General features: G+C 41.5%; 1 protein-coding gene across 1 annotated transcript; it reads right to left on the reverse strand.

The window, feature by feature from the left end:
- Positions 1 to 135: 135 nt before the first annotated feature.
- Positions 136 to 24182, reverse strand: b3galt1b (UDP-Gal:betaGlcNAc beta 1,3-galactosyltransferase, polypeptide 1b). The gene is made up of 2 exons (XM_037489641.2): positions 24112 to 24182; positions 136 to 2611 (listed from the first exon to the last, which is right to left on the reverse strand). Exon 2 carries the CDS (start codon positions 2375 to 2377, stop codon positions 1391 to 1393), a length of 987 nt encoding a protein of 328 aa, XP_037345538.1. The 5' UTR covers positions 2378 to 2611; positions 24112 to 24182; the 3' UTR covers positions 136 to 1390.
- Between the last annotated feature and the right edge of the window lie 470 nt (positions 24183 to 24652).

Consider the following 24652-nt stretch of genomic DNA (forward strand, 5'->3'; position numbering starts at 1 on the left):
AGTAACATTTTGTAAACGAATAACAAGGACCTCAGGCAATAAGGGAAAGCAGTAATGTACCTTTAATTATTCAAGTATTTGTTTTTTAATATAAAAAACACAATATACAACAACAACCCCTTGCGGGGTGGATGCTTTCACAGTAAATGTCACATTAGCTCATAATACTACAAAACTCTTGAAAACAAATGGAGATTTGGCCATGAAGGCCACATTTTCTGAGACGCACAAAACTTTTCCAATGATGTCAGTAGCAGCGCTCCAGTAATTACCGATATGCCAGATACCTACAATAATACATCCAGTCTGTAATGGCCTTAGCCACAGTTAAACTCAAACTTGCACGACATGATGCTGTATTTATTCTTGATATACGGAGGAGGCAATGCGCTGGAATAGCTGCTGACAAACAACAATCATTAACCAAGAGCAGCAGCTGGAGTAACGAGACACACAATTACCTCGAGTACAAAAATGCCAAAGAGGAGAAAGAACCGAATACATCTAAAAAAAAAAAAAAACATACATACATCTTGCTTTCTCGGGGCGAAAAGGCAGTGGAGTTATAAAAATATGTAAACAAAAACATCAGGCAAAATTCATAAAAAAAAGAAGCAAGAGAAAAATTATCCATTGAAAAATATCAAATCAACTTTCGACTTCGTTCCTTTGGGAGACTGACAATACAATGCAGTGTATGTTCAACTGTGTTTGTTATAAAGATGAAAAGAGCAGCTTGACTCCGGGCGTAGCTTTTCCTGACAAACAGACAAACTTGGCTTGTTGTTAGATATGATTACTTCTAGTAAATTCACTCCCTCTCTCTCGATGTTCAGAAACCCTTCTCTCACTTCTAAATAGCACTTTTAAAAATGTAAAATACCATAGATTGGACTTAGTTATTTAATACCCAATTCATTCATTTCTGGCTCCCGCGGCCCCTACAGGAGGATCCGAGTGCTGAGTCAGCAGCGGTGCAGCTGGTGGAGATCCAGTGTCCTCCTCCAGGACACTCCAGCAGGGTCGGATCCAAGGTCGCCGGCTTCAAACGCACAACCCAACGCGCAGCACTGATTGACTTAATGCTTATAAGCACTATTCCGCTGAAAGTTGTACCTGGAATACGAAACAATTTTCGGGGGAAACGGCCATCGCGTTTGACTACGCGTGAGAGTAAGCTCTTTTGCAAGCCTCATGCATTCGTTAACAATCTCGAGGCATGATCAGCAGAAGCCGACGGAGATGGACGTTAATGAAAACCTGTGTCATCAAACAGAGACCTGCAGCGGCCTTGAGTGTTTTTTTTTTACATTACTCAGCGCGATGAGATTTGAAAAGGAGGGAAAAAAAAGAAAAAGAAGGAAGCTGTTCATTGGCCACCTCGTGTCCCTCAACATCTCAGGTGCTTCTTGCTGGACATGTCGTTCCAAATGCGGTGCATCTCCTCCGGGGAGATCTGGTGCACCGTGATGACCCGTCGGTACCGGCAAAGGCTGTAGGCCATTTTCCAGTGATTGAAACCACTGTTCTGATACGGGTGGATCCCCAGCTTACGCAAACACAGCCCCACGTACACGTCCTCCAGGTGCAGCAGCCTCGTGTGCAACGACGTCTGGAAGATGAGCTCGGCGACGTCCGTGGAGAACACGTAGCCGGTGCCCGAGCAGAAGAGCGGGTACTTGCTGTCGGGATACAGGTCCCTGGACATGTACCACTTGCTGCGCATATCCCTGATGGGGCCGCCGTTTATGACGTAGCCCGTGAAATACCTCCTCCGGGGCTTGGTGGTGGGCTTCAGGAGCTTGTAGATCAGATTGTCCATGTTGACGAAGATGTCGCTGTCGGTCTTCATGACGTACTGCGCCTTGGGGCAGAAGGTGGACACCCAGCGCATGCCCATCATGGTCTTGAGGGTGAGGTTGTGGTAGGAGTCGATGAAGTTCTCCACCACGATGTCGTGGAAGATCTGGCTCTCCTGCTCCACCATCTGGTTCAGCACGGGGTCCGTGTTCCGGCCCAGCAGAAAGATGGTGAGGATGTGGATGTCGCCGAAGGTGCTCTCGTCTCCCCAGGTCTCCCGGATGGCCTGCCGCGCGTCAAACTCCTTGTGCGTGGTGCTGATGAGGATCACCAGGAAGGGAGCGGCGCTCTCGCACTTCTTGGGCTCGTTGATGACGAATTCAAAGGCGTGTGGGTTCAGGGAGCGGGTGTGGATGTTGGTGAAGGTGATGTTTTTGGGGGGTTTCGGGGTCTTGCGTATAGGCACCGACATGTGGCCGACGTAGGTGGTGTTCGGGCGAGATATACTCAAGTACCACAGGGCGCTCGCCCAGCAGACCACTGTCAAAAGGTATAAACATGAGACTTTTGAAGGCATTATGCTGCATTTAGATGGGTTTTGTTCAGCTGGATGTCATAAAGCTTTCTCTCCTTTAGCAACCTTTCACCCAGCGAGGCAGCATGAAGCTGCTCCAGCGTGCAGTTTGACATTAATTGTCAGTGCTGAATTACTTCAGAGAGAAGTGATGCTGTCTGTGTTTTGCTGCAAAGCCCTTTAACATCGTGTGGATATCCAATGTCTATGGGTGACATTCTTCTTCTCCATTTACATCTGTAAGAGAGAGAGAGAGAGAGAGACACATGTTATGTGTTTATATGTATTGCATCAAGTTAATACTTTAACCAATTGAGGAATGCTGAGTATCATAACATATTTATTCTATAAATAACCTCAAGTGCTGTAGAAACAACGTAGCAGGAGATATTGAGATGACTAACTCGAGTAAAGTAACAGCATATCATAATATCAGCTAAATGTGAGTGTTACATTGTCAAATCATGTGGTCATTATAGCTGGTTAAAAAAGGTGTAGTATGAGGTGGAGTTAATTTAAACTTTTACATCCAATTCACACCATATATAAGAGTGATTTGTACATGAAACATTTGGTAAAGATGCTCATAAACGTTTATTCTATAAGGGAGATGGTCAGAAGAAAGAATTGTGATCAAATATTTGTTAACAGACTAACAAATGTAAAACATCTTGGTGGAAGATATCGGAAAGCATCTTGATGATAAGATGTGGGGAAACATTTTATTAAATGAAAATGAAATGTTCTAAAGAATGAATGAGACTCAATAAAAGACTGTGGTCAGAAGATATTTGATGTAAATATGACCCTTTATGGCTGATGTAAAAACATAGCTGTGTACATTTGGTTAGTCTAAACGAGACATACTGTATACCAATCAATCAATCCCTACACGTTTTACATAGGCAAACATGTGCAGACTCTAATAAGCCATAGAATAGTGACATTAGAATGTGCCAGAGGCCAAATGTGGGCTCTTACAGCCAAACCTTGGGTTAAGATGTTGGCTACTTCCTCCTTGTGGATGGCCAATCTTTACTTATTTAAAGAAGTCTAGAATCGGGCCTGTGACTCAAATGCAGCATTCTGCACGACGTGATGTGTTGTCAAAAAGGGAAAATGATGCAATGACTTTCTCTCTTCTCCCTGTTAGTTGCCTGGGAAAGAAATTGGCACCTGTATTTATTTTTTCAGCAGCAGCTCTGCAATATGGACACCAAAAAAGGTTATTTGTGCATTTTGCTCATTAACCCAGCAGTATATGTTGGCATGTATACAATGTACCCCGGCTTTTGAAGCTGTTCCTTTCATTCACGGACGGCCGTATTGTTATACTTTCATTTTCAAAGCTGGAAAGTAGAAAACCAGAAGGGAGCAGGCAAATGTACCCATAATGACATGATTTGAAATCCATTTAAACATATAGTAAAACAAGGCACTTTGTGGACTGAAAGACATACCATTAACATCAGAGAATACGGCACATGCTTTGAAAACAATAACAACAATGTCTTGTTTGTAGGAAGGGAATCTCTTACATGAGATGGTGGACTTTATGCCCAACGAAAACCTTCTCATCTTGCACCGTTGCTACATCTATTTTATCTATTCAGTGTCAGTTTGAGAATTGAGTCTTCTTACAGATGTTGTTACAACTAGTTTCTTCTTCCACACTCTTTCAACAAAACTATAATTTTGTAGGGTATTTGCTCACAATGTCTGACTTCTCCTCCCATTCTGAAATGACAGTTAGCTCTTATAGGCTCCGTGGAAAACAAACACATCTTTCCCTTTACTCGCAGTTTACCCAGATGCCAGAAACACAGAGAGACGGCAACGTGTTCTATGAGCGGTGGAGTGAAGACGGAATAAAAAGGGCAACGGCCGTCTGCTTCAACAGGAATGAAAAAGTGAAAAAACAGAGGCCGACCCCCCAAAAAGCACGTGTGACACAATAACCGCGGCAAGCTGATAGCGAGCAGTCCCTGCGTCCCAAACTCTCACTTTGAAATGTCCCATTTCAGAATGAAGCAAAAAATATTCATGAGGCAGAACATCTCAGAAGACGTCTAAGTTGGTCTGACAGGACACGTCACCACATTCAAAAGACTGATGGAGAACACAGACATACGTCTACGTGTCACTAATTGGCTCAGGCGTGGGCTTGAGATGCGCCGTGTCGACGCAAACCCGAAGCGAGAGACATTACACCGCGTCTCGCCTCTTGGATGGCTCGTGTACTGACAAACCTTGGCTCGGGAGAAGCGGCTCGAGGGACACCTCGGTGCAGTCGGGAACTTGGTGAATCACTAATCTGCGCGATCGTAGTGGTCGTGACGACTGTGCATCACTTCATCGTCAAAGTCAGATATTTCTGTGTGTGTCTCCGTCATTTAAACTGGCTTATTTGTTGTCGAGTCGAGTGGCAGCATTGTATCCGTTGCTGAAATACTAAGTATACTTGGGAGAGGAAAGGAAAATGTGCACTTTATTGAACAGCTCATTGAGTGCATGCAAATAAAGTTGTGTTTAATATGGGATTGTGTCGTTACATCATCTGCAGTAAACACATACTTATTCCCCCTCATTGGACATTCACACAGAACAACCAATCACTGCGGACACGGAAAAGTCCCTTTTCTTTTTGTTAAATCACCGCTCTACTCTGTAGTAAGTTGCAGAGCCCTTTGGGTCCGTATGTCCGGTGTGGCGCTCATGCTCCGGGGACTGAGTCATGGAGCGGAGGCTGCAGGCCGCTCTGTTGTCCCGAGAGTCGGTCATAAAATGCCCAACTCTGTGCCACCAGGAAACATAAAACATGGGCACAACCGTGGAGCACTGGACATTCGGGACATGAAAGGAACTATAGAAACACTTCAGGGAGGGCAATGAAATGAGGAAATAATTAGCTATACCTCCAATGGAGACGCAATTTATGATGATTTATTATGTAGCTAGCGATAAACTTGAAGACAGCCATCCATCGAGACATTGTCCAAGCCTTTGGTTGGAAGGTTTGGAGGGCTGCTTTTTAAAACAAGGGGTTATTACTCCGTCCTCTGCACACAACAAACATGTTTTGATAAAATGGAATACATTTGAATCCATCAGAGCCAATAGATTAACACATTTGAACTGGTTCATCCAAAGCAGTGAGAGTATAGGAGGGCCTCCTTTGAATAATGCTGCTTATGCTTTTAATGAAACAGCACGCTAATGACAAACCTTAATAGATGACACATGATTTGCATTTTAATATAAATCACAGTTCATCTCTACACCATGCAGTTTTAAGACAAACACCTCCGCTGCTGTTCACTGATGTTTAAGACGACAGTTCGAAGGCGGGATTTCTCCTCTCCTCACACCCAAATAACTGAATGATATATGAACACTGTGCCTAATGTGGGAAATATTATATCAAAAATTGTGTCACATGTCTCAAATCTTCCTGGCAAGCATTATAATGAAAGCTGCATTCGTAACCTCATTGATGAAATTCATCGACATTGAAGAAAGAACAGTGACCATACACACATTTTAAAATCCATTACGACATTTATTTGATCCTCTCTAAAGTTAATGAGCCATTTTTTTTGGTGCTCTTATAGAAAAAGAAACACAACTGAAATACGAGCCGAGTTGAAAGGACACATTTTCAACCCAGCTAGACTAAGCCTATATAGCTTTTATCTGGTCCTGTCTATAAATGCTGCATTCACTGAAGACCCCTGTGTGCTGTAGATCTGTTGTTCTGCAAACAGAGACCATCTGAGAAAACACACACTTCTTCTAAACAACGAGGCATCGCTTTGAGCAAGAGACCTAGAAGACAAATCATTATTTACTTTTCCATTTAAATTCTGTGTCTCATCCTTCTTTGCTGTGAGTCCCCCCCATGTTGCTACGGTAACCCTGCAGCATTAAGTACCGTGAACTTGTGAAATGAGAATGATCATTTTTTTCCAATGTCCATTTCCATTTTACAATGCTATTCATTGTTGGTCCACATTCATCTGATACACACCTTGTTAGTCCTGAATAGTGACTGGAAGTCATCGGGAAGAACTCTGCTGTTATTAATAAAAATAGGAAAGTAGGAAATATCACCATTATTTTATGGCTTTTATGGTGTCTTATTTGTTTATAAAAGATTTTCAGCATCAGCCAGTTCCACAAAATAGACTCCTTTGTTGAAAAATCCTACATCTATAAATATGAAAACATGTTGCTATTAAAAGTTTAACTGCTGGACTGAAGTAGGCATATAAGCCAACTTTCAAAATGTTTGTTCTCAATGTTTGTGCACTGGGTGTTTCAGATTTCCACATCACATTTTTTCTTTTAAACAAAAAAGATGCATTTTTATTTCCTTTCTATTATCCAACGAGACAAACAAAAGACTGATTCTGTTTGCCAAAGACTCCCATCTTTTCTATTGCATCCGGACTGAAATTGTAATTTACATATTTTATGCTTAGGGCGGAATTGTGCAGAGAGATCATATCGCATATTGCTGAACTGGGGGAAAATCTGTACTGGCAAATAAATGAGAGAAGCTAAATTAGGCTGATTACATTTTCGTTACAGTAAAGGAAAACTGGCAACACCATTCCTTTCCTCCATTGCGAGATCTGAAAGTATTCTCATATCTTGAAGTGAATCAATATCGTTAAATGTTGAGGCTGAATATGAACATGTCTCTAAAACTGGTTTTCTTGAGTTTATCAAACTAACTAACTACAGTAAAAAGAAAAAAGTGTTGGTAATGGGCGTTTGCATCAAGAACAACTGTTTCCCATCCACCCCATTCATTCGGTAAGTGAAATCATCACATACACTAAATCATGCTTTAAATGAAAAGGGATGGGAGGTTAATATCATCCAGGGTAAATATAGCTAGTGCACTGAATGGATTTGATGTTTTTCACACAGAGTTTAAACACATTTTATCAATCAATTGAATGAAAACCTGTGTCGAAACTTTTGACTGGGAGAAAAAAATCAGATTCACCTCTATGTTTAACCGGAAGATTACAAACTCTGAGTAATAACGTTGACAGGGGGGACCAGGGGACGCAGAGCCGAGTCAAACAGCCCCAGTGGCAGTGGCCTGCACCTTATTAACAATGAGGCAGAGCGAGCTGGAGGTTTTTTCAAAGCGTAGCTGCAGACCAACAGGAAGCTGGCGTCCTGCCGGGATGATGCCAACATCCGTTCCCCCTGAACAGATGCTGCCCAGTGATCACTGTTCTTTCTTCCCCCCACCAAAGGCATGCTGTCTTACATGATGCGCACAGAATAAAAATCACTTCTTTTTTTTCTCCGTGATTTGAGACGAGCAACTTAAAATACTTTGGTGTGAACAAACAGGAATGACTTTCTAGAGTGCTACTTTGATCATTTTCTGTATACGGCGATGGCTCAGATTGCAGGTACCCCAGCGATGTGTCATTGTTACACACAGCGGGCTTGATGGATGCTTTATGCCACACAACTGGATGGTTGCGCAGACAAAATGTCAAGAAATGGGAGAGCTGAAATGAAACCTCTCTCTTTATGACCAGCAGTATGTACACTGTATTTATCAAGCATCTCAACAAAGAATGAGATTGCACTCATCTCCGACAGACTAAAGAAAGCTGATTCAAATGAAATACTATCTGCAACAATGGGACACTTGACCATCGATGGGATCCACTTCCTACCATCAATCAAATGAGTTTACACATTTACATGACATTTACACATTGGGGTAATACATTAAATGACTGTGATATAGTAAATAATCCGTGTGTTGATGTAATTTTATTAATAATTACTGATTTCTTTTACATGAGACGATTAAGAATAGATTGTGTTGGAATCTTGTTAAGGGCGTAAATAAGGAAATAATGACTGAGAGGTTTGTAGTGAGCAAGTGCCTCTCCCTCGAGAGGAAATACTGCCTCCTTGGATTGTGGCTTCCCTGTGTCGGGTTATTCTCTCGAGGTTCGAGTCCGGCCTCGTCCGTTTGTGTATCTTGTCTCATGTGATATGACGTGAAGGAACTTAATCACTGAGGCCAAGAAACTAAATCAAACCGGACGGAGAAAACGGCAAAGCGCTGATTCTTGATCCAGCAGAAAAAGACTGAAATACAAATGAGATTTGCAATTTAGGTCTTTGGCAGAAGTTTACAGGTCCGACCTGCAAAATAAATTATGACCATTGACTGACTATGTATCTCAACCCAACACAAATAAATACAGGTGTTTGAATGATATTTAAAAAAAATGAAGTAATACGCATTTATTTATTTATAGAGCACTAATGTCTTTGTTCAAGAAACAATGTTTCCAAAATACTGGTATTATATTAAGATAGGATATCAAAATAGAAGAATTACAACTAAATAACTTGGCAACTTAATAAGAAAGCATTAAAGTTTTAAGAAGGAAACACATCTAACTTTCAAATCTGACAATGAGTTTGAAACAAACTAACCGCCCTTTGCGTTCCGCGTCGCCAGCAACGTGGTGGACCAATGGCCCAGACTATTAATAGAGGATCACGCCATATATTTTTGTGCACTACTGCTGCAAGCAGTTAAGTGTGCAGAGTTGGGTGGAAACGAAGAGCCTTAATGAGCGGATGTTGGCTATGTAGCCTCCCCCAGCCAACCGTGTCACATCACACAGCAGCCAGGTAGTCATTAGAGGGACAGATGGTACCGTGGCTGATTGGTCTCTCTGCTGACCTATTTGAGCATTTTTTTCCCTCATCATGCCTCTCCTTAGAATTAATGAGCAATGTAGGAAATAGAGAGGCTTAAATAAACACAGAAATGCAGACAGAAACACTTAAGCAATCCAAAGGATACGTTGCAGGGGTGATGTGTAGGCGTCTCTCAGAGGCTCAATGGGTTTATGAATAAAAGTGAAAAAAACAGGTTTTCTCATCACATTAAGCCATGGATGAGGGTATAACCAACCCTAACCCTAACCTAAACAAAGATGCACCACACGTGTCATCATTGTGAGTATTGTCTGCACTTCAGCAAGCTCGAAATGTCGTGAGCACCTGACCTGTGGTGTTCATACATCCCGGTTCCTTTTTGGTCTGTACACACGCCATAACACTTCAGTTACTCACATCCGTGGCTTTAACACAGCTTCTCACAACAGGCTTCCTTCGACAGGAATGCTACAGTATCTGCCGGCCTGTCTTCCACACCGCAGACATGGGTGCACACCGGCCTCCTGGCCATCCGCGCTAAGTGCAAATGGCAAGACTGACCGGCCAATCACCATGTTCATGGTTCCCAGCTTTGCTACACGAGTCAGCCGGCTATGCTACTCGTATGTGAGCTAGTTCTAACCAGGTGTGCAGATTTGTTAACAAGGCTGATCAAGTTTCCATTAGCTCAGCTAAGAGGCGGGACATGTGCTCAGCGAGCAAGCTGAACAAGCTCAACACAGGAACAAGTCTTGACACTTTAGGCGCAGATTGAAGCCTGTAAGAAAACCAAATCCTCAGCCAGGGTTTTACAAGAATAAGGATCAGCAAGGTGAAGTGCAATTAGATGGAGCAGCAGGGACTGAGTCTCTCAGTGTGTTTTTAAGAGAGGTTCTTCCGGTTGGTTTAGCAATGGCGTAACTCACATATTGATCTGTTGTGCCGACTTTCATTTTGCCGTCCTGGAGTGTTTCCTCTGCACAAAAGTACATTTTTCCACTAGAAATAACATATCAACTGACAAGATTTTCATGTTGCCGAATGCCTGCCGAAATTTGTTTCTTAGCAGCATTTCAGTCCCGGCTGAAACAGGAACTGCAACAGCTACTGCAGGAATAAGGCTAGATGGAAGAGAGATGAATTATGGGTCACTTCTTTGGTGGCTGTCACTGCATTACTGACATCAAGCAACGGAGCAAAGGGTGAGGAGGAGTCTTTCTCTCTAAGCCAGATGGTGAATGCAGCGAATGAAGGCCTATAATTTCACTCACCCCTACAAAAAAACATAAAATAAACAACATCTCGTGAAAGGGGAAAACAAGCTCAGGGCTCGGCAAACTGAACAAGTCACAGATTGTAGGATGTATATGGATTTCACTAGATATGTTTTCAATTTAGGTGATTTTATGTCAAATTCAACAAGACGAATGACCCGATAGATGATTTTCAACCTCTCCTTCAATATCTGAGTCTCCCAAGTAACATGCAGTACAACGCTAACAACCAGGTGCCATCGCAATAAGCGTAATGAAATGTAAGCGCTTAAAGCCCTTCTCTGGTGAAACGGGGGTGGATGTATTTGAGATCTTGGTTTAAGAATGTGCTGATGATTTATGGGCTTATTATTAGATAAACAACTGCATGAATAGAAGAAGAAAAAGTGCAACATAGATCATAATGTTGAGTGGGAATACGCTGCACACTTTTGTGTGATGGAGATTAAGAAGTAGAGCGGCGTTGGGAAAAGGTTACACGCTGCTTACCGCTCTGTCGAGAACCGCTCAGCACGGGTTGAAGTGAAGAATGTTCGGCTGCAACGTCGATGTTACCAGCATCCAGCAGCGGGAGTTTATAAATATTAAATGTGTGATTTGTCCAATCACACAATCCAAACCGATCTCAACACACGACCTCCTCGTCTCCCCAGCAACAGACGCACAGGTCTGAAGTAGGTCGGATGAATGGTTCTCGAAATATGTGAAGGACTCACACCCGTGAAGAGAATACTTTATAGTGAGATGAACCTTTTCTGTGCAAACTGAGTGAAACTACTTGATTCAACTAAAGTTCGCTGCTCGACTGGCTGCATGAAGCATCCTGTATTTAAGCCGTTAATTCTCTGCCTACAACGCGCTGCCTGATTTGGGGAGTAAAAAAGCAGCGAGCCCGTTTTCCCACTAAGCTGTAGCATAAATGAATGTGCACATTTGTTTATTGCTTTAGAGCAACATGGCTTCACTGAATTGAGCTTCTGCCTCTGGGTAACTTCTAACTAATGTGGCTTCACTAGCTAATGTCAAAAACTACATTATCATATCTTTATGATATGTGATCACATATCATAAATGATCTGGTTCAGAGTATATTGTAAGATTCAGTAACTTTAATGGAACTATTGAGTAAAATACTGATGACAGCTAATAGCACATAAGATGCAGTATTAGCAAGGTTTTTGGCTCTAAAGCAGCTGTGTAACATTTCTGCTCTAGCGTAATTAATGATGAACTCAACGCAAAAGTTAATTGATCGAGTTGACTGGAATAATTGGTACATCGGGGGTCTGTAAATGTGTGGTTTATAATAATAAAAGCAGCGGCGGGATCTGAACGTGACAGCAAGTAATGAAGCTTCCATCTCGGCACACCGGTAATGCAGCTAAAGTAAATACCAAGCATCACACTTAATGATGAATCATTATGCACTGGAATCAGGCATTTCTGTCTTGTTATCTGACAAGCTGCAACCACAATGGACATTTCCGTCTGAGTCCTATTATCCCCCACCCCCTCACCCTGTGAACGTGAGGAGGAGCAGCCATGCTTCTGGTAAAGCACGTCACCATGACACATGCTGTTGACCGCATTTGCTCGTGCGAACTTCAACTGAATACAAAAAAATGATGTCACACTTGACCCCCCCCCCCCCCCCCCACCCGTGCTCACGCAGGACACAAAAACATGTTTATCTTATAATCTGCACCCAAACGAACACAATCACACAGCATGCAAAATGCGAGATACCAAAGTTTATTTGGAGATAACACCCCTCTTTCTGTGTTCTCTTTGATTCACCAACCTTTCCTCTCCCTCACTTGCAAAGCTTATTCATGAAATATGTATTCACAAACGTCGGGAAGCAAAGTCAACTCGCAGAACCAAAATAACCGCATGGGTCCTTTCCAATTCACAGAAGCAAAACCTCCCACGTTTAGCTCGCAGACTCTTTTCGTCAGGGTTGCGTGGATAATTTACTACGAGGGTGTGAGGCAAACACAACTACGCTTGCCAACCGTGAGTCGCTCCGTCGCACACTGAAACCTTTTATCTCCATTGATTAACAAACGGAAATGGGAACCTTTAAGGTTAAGTAGCCAGCAGCTGAATCTTTTTGAATTTTGTTTGCACCGACCGCGTACTTCTGACACTATAACGCAGTGGCTGTGTGTATCTCCTATTGCACCGGGGCTGCGTGTTTGGGGCAGAGATGCTTTTCAGATCTCAGCAGCACTGAAAGTAGAGCATGGGAAACACTCTGCTGCAGGGCTCCCATCGCAGGTCCAGATTATAGAGCGCTAGCAGCAGCCGGGTGGCTCTGAAACAGCGTGTCAGTACGAGTAGATGAGAGGAAAGAGACCGTCATGAAGCCCAACAACTTAGTAAGGAAATGGATCCATTAGGATTCCTGATTTGCATTGTAATGCAGAATACTAAATTCCATCTTTTATGCAGTGATCATTTTCCACATGAACCTGTTGGTACTAAGGTACTTAAAATTGAAATCAATAATGTTGTCCAGCAAGGTGTTCTAAAATGAATGCGCCTCTTCATTGTAAACAAATGGAAGCAGCCAATAAGCAGAAGATGCTCATTTCAGTGCTGCCGCCTTATGTGCTTCAAGCAGTCAGCCATGCAGAGACTAGATAAATAATTGACATGGAACATTCAAAATGCACTGGGCCGAACAAATGACATATTTCACTGCCATAAACAGACACAAACAGACATAAACAGGGATGAATGAAATGTGATTAAGTCTCCTCCATCATGAAAAGAAAGACCAGTACAATGAATACTATGTTTATTCTCTCTTTTGATCCGGAACACAGATCCACGTCGTCAGAGATAACTGACGTGAATGGGCACAGTCGGCTAAAATAATGAATAAAAAGAAAAGCAGAGCAATTTTGTCAATTGTTTTTTTTGTGCTAAATATTCGGACGATTGTGCATAAAGGTTCATCTCATCCCTTCGAAAGTGACAGAACCCATGAATTCATTTTGATGACTTTATTTGTACTTTCATCCTAATCAATATTCATATAAACGTGAAAAGGGAACACTATGTAATAATTGTGTGTGTGTGTGTTTGTGTGGGGGGGGTTTGGCAGATATTATTTATAACTAAAAACTGTCTTCACCAAGATCTTTTTCTCCCTGAGGATTAAATGAGTGGATCAATACCACTTCAATATCTGAAGGGGAGCTTTTGCTAGCGTAATCACTGGAAACAAGACAGCATTGTTCAGATAAAAAGCTGATCTGTGATTTCTGATCTATTTTTAAAGAGCTAGGCAAGCCTTTTAACCTGCTTCTAGTCATGCTGAGCTTAATCAACATCATCATCTCCTTGCTGAAGTTTAGTATTTAATGTCAACATGTGAGCTCCTCTAACTCTATATGAGAATGTGAGCACACCTCCCAAAATATCAGCTTTGAGAAGTCTGAAAAAGGTTCAGAAACCCGGATCTGATCTGACTCTAATGAGACGGTCTATATCCATCACAGCAAAGAAAGCCTCATAGGCCTCAGAACTCATGCCAACAGGAAGTATATGCGATGCAACAGCCTCCACTCATCAAATGCCAAAGCTTCAGGTATGGAAGAAAATGTGGTTTCATGTCAGGCATGAGAGACAGTGCTGCTGGTTTGTGTTGCCTAAAGAAAAAAAGCAAACAACGGGCACGACGCTGTGTCCTCCTTTGCTGCAGAAAGTCATGAGTGAATCTTGACCACGTGAGCGGCATGTTTCCTAATTCAATTATTCACCGTGACACACTTCCTACTCGTTTTCGACAGCCTTCTGCTTCTCTGCACAGCTTTGTGCTGTTTGTCCAGTGCAATTGAAACCTTCTCAGTACTTGAAAATGCACATGGCCATTTGTTTTCTTTTGACAGTTTGGCTGCACCCACAAGACCGGCTGCAATGTTCTTCCACTCCCCGAGCTCAGAGAATTCAGGATCCTCGGGAGACGCGGAGCCTCTGAGCCCGGGGACATGGTGCATTATTAACGGTATATTCACCTTATAATAATGAAAAAGCTTCCCTTTTAAATGTCAAGTAGATCTTAAATAGAGGCTTCAACTATGAAGAAACGTATGTATTTACTAAAAAAAGTGCATGAAGCGGTGTTTCCTATGAAAGCTTAACGGAAGAACATATCCCTGTGCAATCAGGCGTAGAAGCAATTTTAATGTTACAAGGCCAACGAAATAGAACACAAGCACACAATCACAGACAAAACAACAGAGGCTGGCACATGGATACAAAAAAAATCTGCAAAATGCACTGAATCAGCAAACAAACCAAACAATATCATCTCTATTTGAAATTCACGACAGCTCGGCTGTCAAAAATATGACAACCCACGGAAAATACAAGTAGAACAAAGCATGCCCATCGATATGAACTAATAGAACTGTTGATTAAAATAACACGAAAAAAGAAACTACAAATCAAAAACACATCTCTGTCAAGTCCCCGAAAAAATCCCCAAATGAAAGAGGTTCCAGGTACACAATCACCGAGCTAACCTTCAACGTCTCTCAGGAGGCACAGTGGCGAGCTGTCCAATAACAATGTCCAAGATGTCTTTTCAAATTTCCTTTACCTTCCTTTAACCACAGTGGAAACGATCCCACAGCAATTTGGATAATAACCAGCTGTGCTGTGGAACTGTCTCAGTCTACTTTTTTACATCGGCCAAAACAGTTTTCACCAGCCGTTGGAACGACTTATCTTCTAGATCGGAGTAGACAGAGAGAAAATAATTTGTATATTGAGGCCACAATGTTATTTGCATGCACCAGATTTAACTTGTCCCTCAGTTCAATTAAATAGTTCCCACGTTTTAATCGTTTTGTAGCTTCAATTTATTGAAAACACTTCCGTGTTGTTGTTCCCATGTTCCAGCAGGCCGCTGCAGTCTCTGACTGGATGATGTCATACATCAAAAATGTTGTTTTCATTGCAAATTAAAAGCACGTCGAACGGACGCAAAAAAAACAATCACAACATTTTTATAAATCAACATAATGCACGCTAAAAAGTAAAACATAGTTTTCAACATCTTAAAAAGCAGCTTCCACACTAAATTAATTGCATCATTAACTCAGCACAATAAATATGTTTCTAATCAAAACCAGTTATCTGCTAGACAATTATCCAAACTCAACATATGCACAAAAGGTCATTTGTATTTTATTGTCGACTTCATGTGCAATTGAAAGCACTCTCCTTCGTGGGCTTGCAAGCACTCAGAGTTCAAAGGTTGCAGCTGTAACCTTTAGAGCTGCAAACGAAGGATGGCCGGTGATGTGTGATGCCAAGTTAAGCAAATCAAGAAAAAAAACCAACGTTTCTCTTATACCAATACTTGAAGATCCCGCTGGGACCTGTTCTGATTAATATGCCTGGCACAGAAAGAATACTGAAGAATTACTATTACTATTTGAATCTTTTTCTCCTTAAACGAGCTAACTGAAACATTGCCTCTTGGATTGTGTCCACCCGGAGACAACAGTGTCCCAGCATAGATTCCAATACACAGAACTGGTAAAGTACATAAAAAGCATCCCTATATAGCGAGTACAACTAAACACACAACACTACTGACTAGCTCTGTGGACAGATTAAAATAAGACTGGATGGAAAAATGATCAATTATGCAAATAACGATTTGAATATTGGTTTACTAAAATCCTCTGACCTGTTTGAAACACATTAATCATTGTTGCATATTATATACTTTTATAAAATCCTGTGAAATATTTAAAAATACTGTATGCTTTTATCCATAGATATAGCTACAGTCCTTTCCACATTAGTGAAGGAATTCTGTAGTAAATCCTCCAGAGCTTCTTTGTGCAGAAAACCTGCTGTGCAAGCTTTCAAATAGCTTTTAACATCATTTTCTCTAATTGGTTTTAGTTGTCCTCGTGCCTTTCACATTTTAATGTGATGGATATCTACGGTACCAGTCAAAAGTTTGAACACATATTTTTATGCAATTAATTTAGAAAGTTTCTCCAAAATTTTGATCCTAAATGAATAATTCTTTAATCCGCCAAAGTTATTTCCCAGCCAGTAGAAATAGCTTCTCACCCAATTCCGGTGATCCAATCAAGCCCCGCAGTTGCAAAGCTGAATCGTAAAAAACCCCTGTTTACAAAAATTGTTTCTTCACTTTCCCTCTGCCTCGCATTCTTCCGCCCATCTGCTCCTGGAAAATACTCGATACCCAAATTCTGCTTTTAATAGTCTCCAAGACAAGGTATTTAATCTTTATTTTTATTATTTTCTTTCAACAAACAAAAGGGAGATCATATAATCATTCTCAGACATATATAACCATTCCTATTTTTTTTCTGCCACTGGGTTTTAGTGGAGTAAAGAACAATAAATTCTTAATTATTGTTGCGTCCCTTTTCCGTGTTGTCTGTTACTTTTTCTATTTCCCTCGGGTTGTTTTTGTTGCGTTGCCTGACCCTAGCAGGGAACGTAACAGTTTTCTCCAACTCAACAGCTATTGCCTAGTGAGTTGCAGAGGAGTCAACATGATCTCCTCTAAAGGAAGACAATACCTCCCAAATAGAAGAAAATCTGGAGGCGTTGGAACATATTAAAAAACCCCAAAAGAATACAGAGAAGATAGAAATATTAAGGTGACAAGGTGGAAAAGTAGTTCATGAAGCAAAAGCGAAAGAAACTCCGTAGTAACTTCAGCTCTTCACAGGCGTGCCAGCAAGCAGGAGCACCGCTGGAGGAACTCATTGGGGAATGAGTGAATAGTCGGGTCTCCTTCATTCCTTTGGAGAAAATGTTTCTTTTTAACTTTTTAAGTTTCAACTAAAGGCTCTTTTTCAAGCAGCAACTGCACTGACACTTCCAGTGCTTTAGGATATATATTCAGGACACCCATGCACGACAACAAAACACAATTTAAAATTCATGCTATGCATTAAGCACATTATACTGTATTTTTACGGACTGAGCTATGCCTCACAAGCTTTTTTTGCAGTTACCGACAAGGCTTCACTCCAGTTATAAGCTGGGGATTTTTAAGAATATCAATTCCAAGCAGGCTGTGCACTGCTTCGTGCAAGGTGCTGGTATATACTGTCACCTTGACGGGCCGTCCTGATGCTCTGTGCCCCAGAGTGGGGGGGGGGGGGGGGGGGGGAGAATACAATAGCCCCGCTATCATGCTATCACAGGCATCAATGCTCATATTTTCTGAGATAACTGGATCAAATGTGACGGGTCCATCAGACATCTTTGACCCCAGTGCCGGGTGCAGCATCGAGGCTTGGTTTAATAATTGAAACTAACGTCATTACCAAGACTGAATCGCACACGAAACGCACCAAGAAAATACATGCTTTTAACCAGCATCAGAAAACTCTTGTTCCCTCACTGACAGACTCTACACTGCGTTCTAATGGGCAGATTTGTTTTGTTTTGCCATTTTGGCCTTAGATGACACAGCACTATAAAGATGGGCAAAGAAAGGCACAAGCTTGCTCTCTTTTGAAATGCAAATGCATGTTTTTAAGACACTTGCTCTCTTTTTTTTGTCAACCGAAATAAACTATAATATGCAAACCAGAATGAGTCTGCTGTTGTTGATATGAGTATGTCTCCTTTATGCATGACATCCTGCAACACTTTGTCTTTTGTCTTGCATTCACTGTGCACAGTGACTGTAGAAAGGCTGCATCTGCTTAAAGAGGGGTACATATAAAGCACCTGCTTTCGTTTTTAGTCTTCTCAGATGGTATCACATTTGTCTTTACAATGCAGGAATAAAGGAAGGCAAAACATTATATCATCGTCATGCATAGCATCATCAGGGAGGAGTGAATAAAATAAATGTATGGGATAAGGTTTATGAGGTGCATGTATATTATAAGTTTAAGATGGATATTAAACATTCAGTGTTTTAACAAACCAAGACCACAAGACAGCTGCTTTACACATTAACTTTGTTAAACTCCAATGATCAACAACTATTTTGATATGCTGATCAAATAGTGCAGAAAACAATCTCTTAACCATACTGTACACGTTTGCAGTGCAGCAATGTACAACATAAGGATCTGTTTATACCTTTAAAGGTCAACTTTGAGTGTGTATTTGTTGCTCGAGAAACATGTTGCTTTTTTTCTTCAGAGATTTTTGCATTGGCCCATTTTTCCATAAGAGAGACATTTGGTTTTTCGACAAATTGAGAATCCTAGAAGCGTGAGGCGAATAAATCAGTCTTGGGCTGAGCTCAAAGACTGCGGCTGATTGACAATGCAGTTGTTCAGCTGCGTGAGGCGGACTGTCAGTCAGAGAGCATTACGTTAGAAGATTACAACGCAGCTCTGTTATGGTAAACAACAGTGTCTTACTGTAGCAGCTCTTCTGGAAACAGCTATAAGCATATATGAGTATAAGAAAAATGATAAATATTGCCAAAAGGTTTTCCCTTAACAACTGAAACTCACGACATGAGACCTAAATGCTGCTCTGAAATGTTCTACATTGAGCTTAAAATCAGCAGAATACACACAAAACCACATTTAAAGTTGTGATTTTTTAAGTAGTTCTCACTGAATTCTCATAAGTGAGTATAGTTTAATTACTCTGAAGAAAGAAATTACTGACTTGTCCTAGAGAATGCTGCAGTGCAGTTTTGGAGGATTGAATACAAAAAGTAATCATCATGTGGGTCGGAGGATCAGACTGGGCTGAGGCCTGTTCTTTACAGCAGGTAATTCCTTTCTATAAATTTAATACAAAAATAAAATGATGGAAAGGACCTTGTAGAGATTCTGTGTTTTGTGGTTACAGCAGTGGTTTATTTCAATGCATTCTCAGTTTTTATTACAACATGCTGTATAATGTTTTATAACTAGATCGAATTCTTCATACAGTATGACAGGGGTTGTAAGAAGGGTTGCCTTCTAACTCCTAACCCTATCTTAAGAATCTAATTCAACACAATTTAGACCGCACGACGGCGACGACCGAATATTAATTGGTACAGCGGAACTTTATTGGAGTAAATACAAAACACGTCGTACTAAAACACACATCAATACATAAAACTATACACAATTGACACTAACACACATTTCACACCCTATACTGCTGTTTACAGACTTCATGCGCAAAGTCTGCAACTTTTGTCAGAGCAAAAGATTTTGCGGGGCTTTGCTAAAAACTCTCATTCTAATGCCCTTTTATAAGAGAAGTCTCAGGAGATGGTCCATTGATGGAGTCTCACGCGAGCAAAAAGTCTGTCACGCGCGAGATATTCGCTGCTCTCCCTCGCGAGGCTGATCTCTGCTCGCGCTCGAAGGCGCTTCCCACGCGCTCGCTGTTGTTTACTTTTGACAGTAAAAGGGGGCGGAGCCAGTCACCGGTTGACCGCGAGACGGACATTTGCTCGCGGACATGTTTGATTCACGCGCGCGCGCATCAACCTGCGTGTGTGTGTGTGTGCGCGTGTGCGTGTGTGTGTGTGTGTGTGTGCGTGTGTGTGTGTGAGTGACAGATGGAGGGAGAGCAGGGAAAGGAAATGCAGCTGAACGAATACAGTGCGTGATTTAAATAGCGGTAAAACTAAAAAAAAAAAAACACCAAACGCAATGTGTGGCGGCGCGCCACAGATTAGTCAATGTTTGGGAAACACCTTGAGCTTAATTCATTCTACTGGACAGATCAGCAGTTTGATAAACAGTTTTATTCCTGGAAAGTGGTTGTTATAGGAAGTGGGAGGAGGCTGTAATCGACTGGGATGATTCTTCAAGACACACAAAGGACAATCGTTTTAATGCCAACTTACAATTAGGCAAGTACTAATCGTTACTTGTGAACCATTTGGGGAATTAGGGCATCTGGATAGTTTCAAAAACTGGATACAAACTGTATATTTGTTTGACTTTTATTTTGATTTGGGGTTATTTATATATTTTCTCTCTTGCCTGAGCCTTTACCCTTGCACTTCACACTTCATCTGTCCCTCATTCATATCCACTCATCATCCTTCCTCTCATCCCTTCATTTCTCCAGGCCCCTTCTCCCCAAAACCCAGTGCATGCATACCTGTCCTGTCGCTTACTCCACCCACATGTTGGGGCAGAGTCCTTCAAAGTGAAATTTGCTTTTGAATTAGTGCGTATGCCACATCTTATGATGAGCTATCTCAACACATTGCCTGAAAATCAATGTGAACAAGTCTCTACATGCCTTTGATCAGTGATCTGACACCGTGTGAATTTTAATCCTATTTAATATATGCATGGTCTCATATGCATGGTCTCATCAGTTCAGTAATTAGAGGTTTTTCCATTGCCTTATACGTCTTGTAATAATCATTCTGGTCTGAAGAAGAAATTAAATCCAAAAATCACTTATGGCTTTACAAATAATTTTGCAATTGTTAAATGAATCAATAATGAAAAGGATTGTTTATCGTAAGATATCAAGCTACGACGACAAAAAGCATGTTATAAAAAGAGGCAGCGGCTGTGTATAACTAAAAAATAAAAAAATAAAAAATAAAAAATAATAATAAAATAAATAAAGAAGAGAATATTCCCATTGCATATAAGCCTATAAACTATATCAATCATGACATTGTGATGGGAAGAGCCCCATGTCATATAATTATGTGTTATTGCACATTAGGATGGAGAACTAAAATATATTAATTCATTACAATCTAGATTGTAATGAATTAATATCTAGTAGAGATGATTTTGTTAGGCTTTTTGTAGCATTTCTGTCTCATTTCAAACTTCAAAGCCAAAAAAGGTATAATTCATATAGTGTTAGGTGTTAACCAAGTATGAAGCTAGGCATGATATCTTTAAAAAAACAAAAGAATCATTTTAAAATATAAACCAAGTGTATTCACCTCCAAAAACCGACAAAGAACTAAACATTCAACCGAGCCGACTTGAGATGGAACCCACCAAGCCGACCTATCTGGAAGGGCCCTTGGTAGACCCCTCGCCTTTAAGGCACGCCGTGCAGAAACAACCTGCTTTGTAAGCTCTCTGGGTCCAAATTGGAGGCCCCAGCCACACACACACACACACACACAAGACCCAACGGATGCTCCAATAAATCAATCTACGGATCGATTCCCATCTAGACGACCAACTGGAGGGAAAAAAAACTCCACCAGCCGACTTTACCAATCTGCGAATGAATTGGCATCCAAGCGTGTGCCACACTACCATCTGGTGTCAGACCCCACTGCAGCTTCCTGGTGCCAACCTCACAATGGTCCATCCTCGACAGGTTCAGGACGGGCCTCGGACTCTGCTTGGACATTTTCTTATAGAGCGGCAGCTCAATGGCACTGGAACAGCTTGCCCTCTCTAGACTCACCCGGGGATCGGCCTCCGTTCATACGGCAGGAAAAGAGGTAACTGTTAGCTCTTTTATTTTTACTAAATAATTAAGCATTCGGAAATATCAAATATGGACTGAATCAGTATACCTATATAAAAAAAATAATCTTTCTAACTTCTAAACTTGTTCTATGTTTAGTTCTGTGCACTAGTTTTTTGTCTTTGCTATCGGAAAGAAAGAGCAGGGATGATTTTGGTGTGAGAGAGCTGATGTAGAGCAAACACATGCAGTGCTCTCACCACCAAGCTAGAATTATTTGTGAGCTTTGTGAAGAAATTATTTGTTTACTGTTTTTACAATTAATGCTTGCACTTTTGTGATGCAATGACAGCAAATTAACAAGAGCATTTTGTGGTGGTAAGCTCAATTCATATATATATATATATATATATATATATATATACATTTCAAATGTTTTTCAGATAAGTCAAAATATTTTGAAGATGGTCATTATTTTTGGATTCTAAACTGAGCTATTATCTTTCATTGCTAACTCATCATTTATAATGAGCTTGTCATTATGATGACGAGGAGGCTTTTTTTGTCTTCATAATGGCAAAAACTGTCTTCATAGTGTGCATCATGTGTGTGCCTGTGAGGGTGGAGACGCAGTTCTATCAAAGTTGTTGCCGTACATGCTGGCATTTTTCAAATAGGTCTTTTACATGAACGAGAGAAAGATATGCCAGAAGAAGAAAAGAAAAGCTGTACACACATTATTAGCCAGTACCGGCCAGTGGTTTTAGAAAAGTGAGTGTTGTAATGCAATTTTGTATTGACTTGATACCATGTCCATTTTAGACCTAAATGGACAGGATGCATTATTTAACATTAAGACAAGAGTAGAGTGTTTCACTAGCTGCACACATACAACATCTACCCAAATGCTGACTATAAACCTGATGTAATAAGGTAAGCAACACTGACTAAGCAAAGCAACTGTACACCCTTAAACCCGGGATTAAGGCCATCGACTCCCTTGACTAATTACACCTTGCAGAGATGTGATTAGTGGGAGCAGTCAGCGCGAGCCGGACACATTCAGGGAAGTATTAGCTCAAGCTCTGCAGCAAACAAAATAAGCATAAAGGTTGCTTCAGGCAGTACGACACAGAATGCCACTTACTGTGCCAGCAGATGGACACGTAATGGAAACCATTGTGTGGTTAAACGACAGGGGGATTAGCGCTTGATCCAGATATTGATCTAAAATCTCCAAGTAATGGCAGCAAGGAAAAACCCCAGAGAGCTTGCTAATAACATTGAAATATATTCTGATTGTTTTCATCAGTAAATATGCTAAATGTCAGTTTTTCAAATTATATATATATATTTTTTAGATACGTCTTAAAGGGAAGTTTTGCTGACCTTGTCATGCACATTTTAACCCAGACTTCCATATCCTGATATATGTAAAAGTACAGTAAAAAGTAAAGTCACATTTTTATGAACAACAAACAATATTAAGATTACAATGTAAGAAGTGCGTATTAGTATCACTGCTTTTTAGTTTTAGATTGGCTAATATTGGAACTGAGCATAACTAGTTTGACTCAATGAGAATCCTCTATAATCGATCACAATTCTTAATCAAAAAGAGAAACATTTCACAAACTGCCAAATAAAGGAAGGACCAATGAGGAATATTTTAGAAGCCCAGTCAAATAAAACAAAACTTTTCAAATTACTTCATCAATCTTGTCTTTGTCACTCCTGTGTTAATGATCAAACACACACACACACACACACACACACACACACACACAGCCGAAATACACACATGCACCAACAGTCAGGACCCATAGACCTGCATTTGCAGAGAGGTTGGAGCGAAACACGAGCGGGTCAATCATTGAATACACGACTCGAGGACTCTGCATGAGAAGCAATTTGAAGCAAAAAAAGAAAAATACATTGGAATAAACACAAATGCGTGTGTTTAAACTTTGATGTGCTACTGTGTAACTTGACCACCCGCACCTCCCATCGTCCTGGACAACCTACGCATTTCTAACCGCTAAGTGCAGAGGGAACGGCCCGCGTGGATCGGATGGAGATGTGCAGCATGTGCTCAACGCATAAAGTAGCTGCATCACTAAAACACCCCGACGGGTTGAGACCGCGAGAGGCGCGGATCGAAGCCCCACAAAAAAAAGAGCACACAGGGGAATGAGGGAAGGACAGATGGGCGAGTCTACAAACATTGCAGAAATGACGAAAGGCAGCCGCCAGAAGCACCGCGCCGCGCCGCGCCGCATTCCGCGGGACGAGTAGAAGCGCAGCCCCGCACCGCGCACGCCATTTGCAGAGAGAAAGCCTCGCTGTTGTGCCTACCTCACTCAGCGGCTCCATCCCACTCGCACTTCTGGTCCTGATGATACGCTGCTGCTTCGCTCCAGCATCCTACAGCACAGGGGGAGGGGGTGGGGGGGGGGAGAAAGGGTGGTGGTGGGGTGCATGACGGCTAGGGCAACCGGGCTGACGCGTCGCCTGACGAGACGGTGGCGACCAATAGGAGTGTGATCCGATAGATCCCTTAACCAATCCGCTAACCCGGGAGAGCGCGAGGGGCGCGCGCGGGCGGAGAGCAGCAAGGTAGATTGACGCTGTGAGAGAATCCAACCGTCAACTCGTGCAAAGTGTTTCTGTCGTCCAGCCCTCGTGCTGTCCGGCTGTGACGTCATGCGCGCACACCCGGAATGAAGGAGCCGAAGCAGTGTGTATATCACTGTGTATGTGAAGGGGTTTACAGAGCTAAGTAAGTTTCCTTTTTAGACGGCCGACATAGCAATTAAAACATGTATGCAAAGTATGCAACTTCAAAGATTAAAAATGATATTATATATAATATATTAACTTGTTACAATTGGAGAGC

The sequence above is a fragment of the Pungitius pungitius genome, chromosome 10 (assembly GCF_949316345.1).
Source record: "Pungitius pungitius chromosome 10, fPunPun2.1, whole genome shotgun sequence".
NCBI lineage: Eukaryota > Metazoa > Chordata > Actinopteri > Perciformes > Gasterosteidae > Pungitius > Pungitius pungitius.